The sequence below is a fragment of the Solanum lycopersicum genome, chromosome 7 (genome assembly GCF_036512215.1).
Source record: "Solanum lycopersicum chromosome 7, SLM_r2.1".
Lineage (NCBI taxonomy): Eukaryota > Viridiplantae > Streptophyta > Magnoliopsida > Solanales > Solanaceae > Solanum > Solanum lycopersicum.
Genome location: NC_090806.1, coordinates 60,757,063 through 60,758,368, shown reverse-complemented (window position 1 = coordinate 60,758,368; position 1,306 = coordinate 60,757,063). Strand labels below are relative to the sequence as shown.

Genomic DNA, 1,306 nt, shown 5'->3' with positions numbered 1-1,306 from the left:
ATAAAGAATTTTAAAGCTCCCATTTCACAACACACGATCAACTAATGACACTCATAAACTACTTGTTCACTTTAGTTAAGATTAGTTTCTGTGAACTGTAAGTTTGAGACTTAGCAAATGCACCAGAATAATCTACCTTTATTTATAGGTTCCAATGCCTTTTTATAGGAAATACATGAAAGTTAAAGAAAAACGAAAATACAGGACATGACTCAACTAACTCCACTACTGACAGAAAAATAGGAAATAGAAATTGACTTGTTTCAACCCTGAAGAATAGGTCTTTGTTGAAGTAAACTAAAACTGAAGAAAAACTAACTCAACACTCCCTCCCTTGAACTGAACTCAATCAAGAGTTTCAATTCACAATTTTTATCCCAAATGCTTCTCTGATTCTTTGAAATGATGCCATCTTCAAAGGCTTTGTCATTATGTTTGTCAGCTGCTCTTCAGTGCTACAATAGACCAATTTAACAACACCTTCATTTGCCAATTCTCTGAGAAAATGATATCGAACCCTTATGTGCTTTGACTTTCCGTGCATGACAACATTTTTTGACAACTTGATAGTGGATGTGTTGTCACAAAACAGAACCATCTCTTCATCTTGTTCATGCCCGATTTCTTTCAATATTCTTTTCATCCAGATGGCTTGACAGGCACATGTAGATGCTGCTACATACTCTGCTTCAGTAGCTGACAGAGTGACGATTGGTTGCTTCCTTGAGGACCATGCCACAGCTCCTCCACTCATTAAGAAAACATATCCTGAAGTGCTCCTACTGTCATCCACATCCCCCGCATAATCACTGTCGGTGTAGCCTAAGAGTTCACTTTTTCCTTCACGTTGATACCATATTCCAAATTCCAGAGTTCCCTTCACATACCTCATGATTCTTTTTGCAGTACCAAAGTGCAACTCAGTAGAATTTTCCATAAAACGACTAATAAGACTTACCACGAACATCAAGTCAGGTCGTGTGGCTGTGAGATACATTAAGCTGCCCACCATTTGCTTATATAGTGTTGAGTCGACCTTCACACCAGCTTCATCCCGGCCAACCTTCTATCCAGGGACTATCGGATTGCAAACAAAGTTGTAATTCTGCATCCCAAACCTCTCGATCAGCTCAGCAACATATTTTCTTTGACATATAAAGATGCCATCGGCCTTCTGTATCACTTCAATGCCAAGAAAATATCTCATCTTCCCCAAATCAGTCATGTCGAATTCATCCTTCATGGAGCGCTTAAACTCATTCAACAACTCCTCATCATTACTAGTGAACAATAAATCATCAACATA

General features: G+C 38.5%; 1 protein-coding gene across 1 annotated transcript; it reads right to left on the bottom strand.

The window, feature by feature from the left end:
* Window positions 1–358: 358 nt before the first annotated feature.
* On the bottom strand, window positions 359–1,012 carry LOC138337543 (secreted RxLR effector protein 161-like). Its single transcript, XM_069287460.1, has one exon. It carries the CDS (start codon window positions 1,010–1,012, stop codon window positions 359–361), a length of 654 nt encoding a protein of 217 aa, XP_069143561.1.
* Window positions 1,013–1,306: the final 294 nt, after the last annotated feature.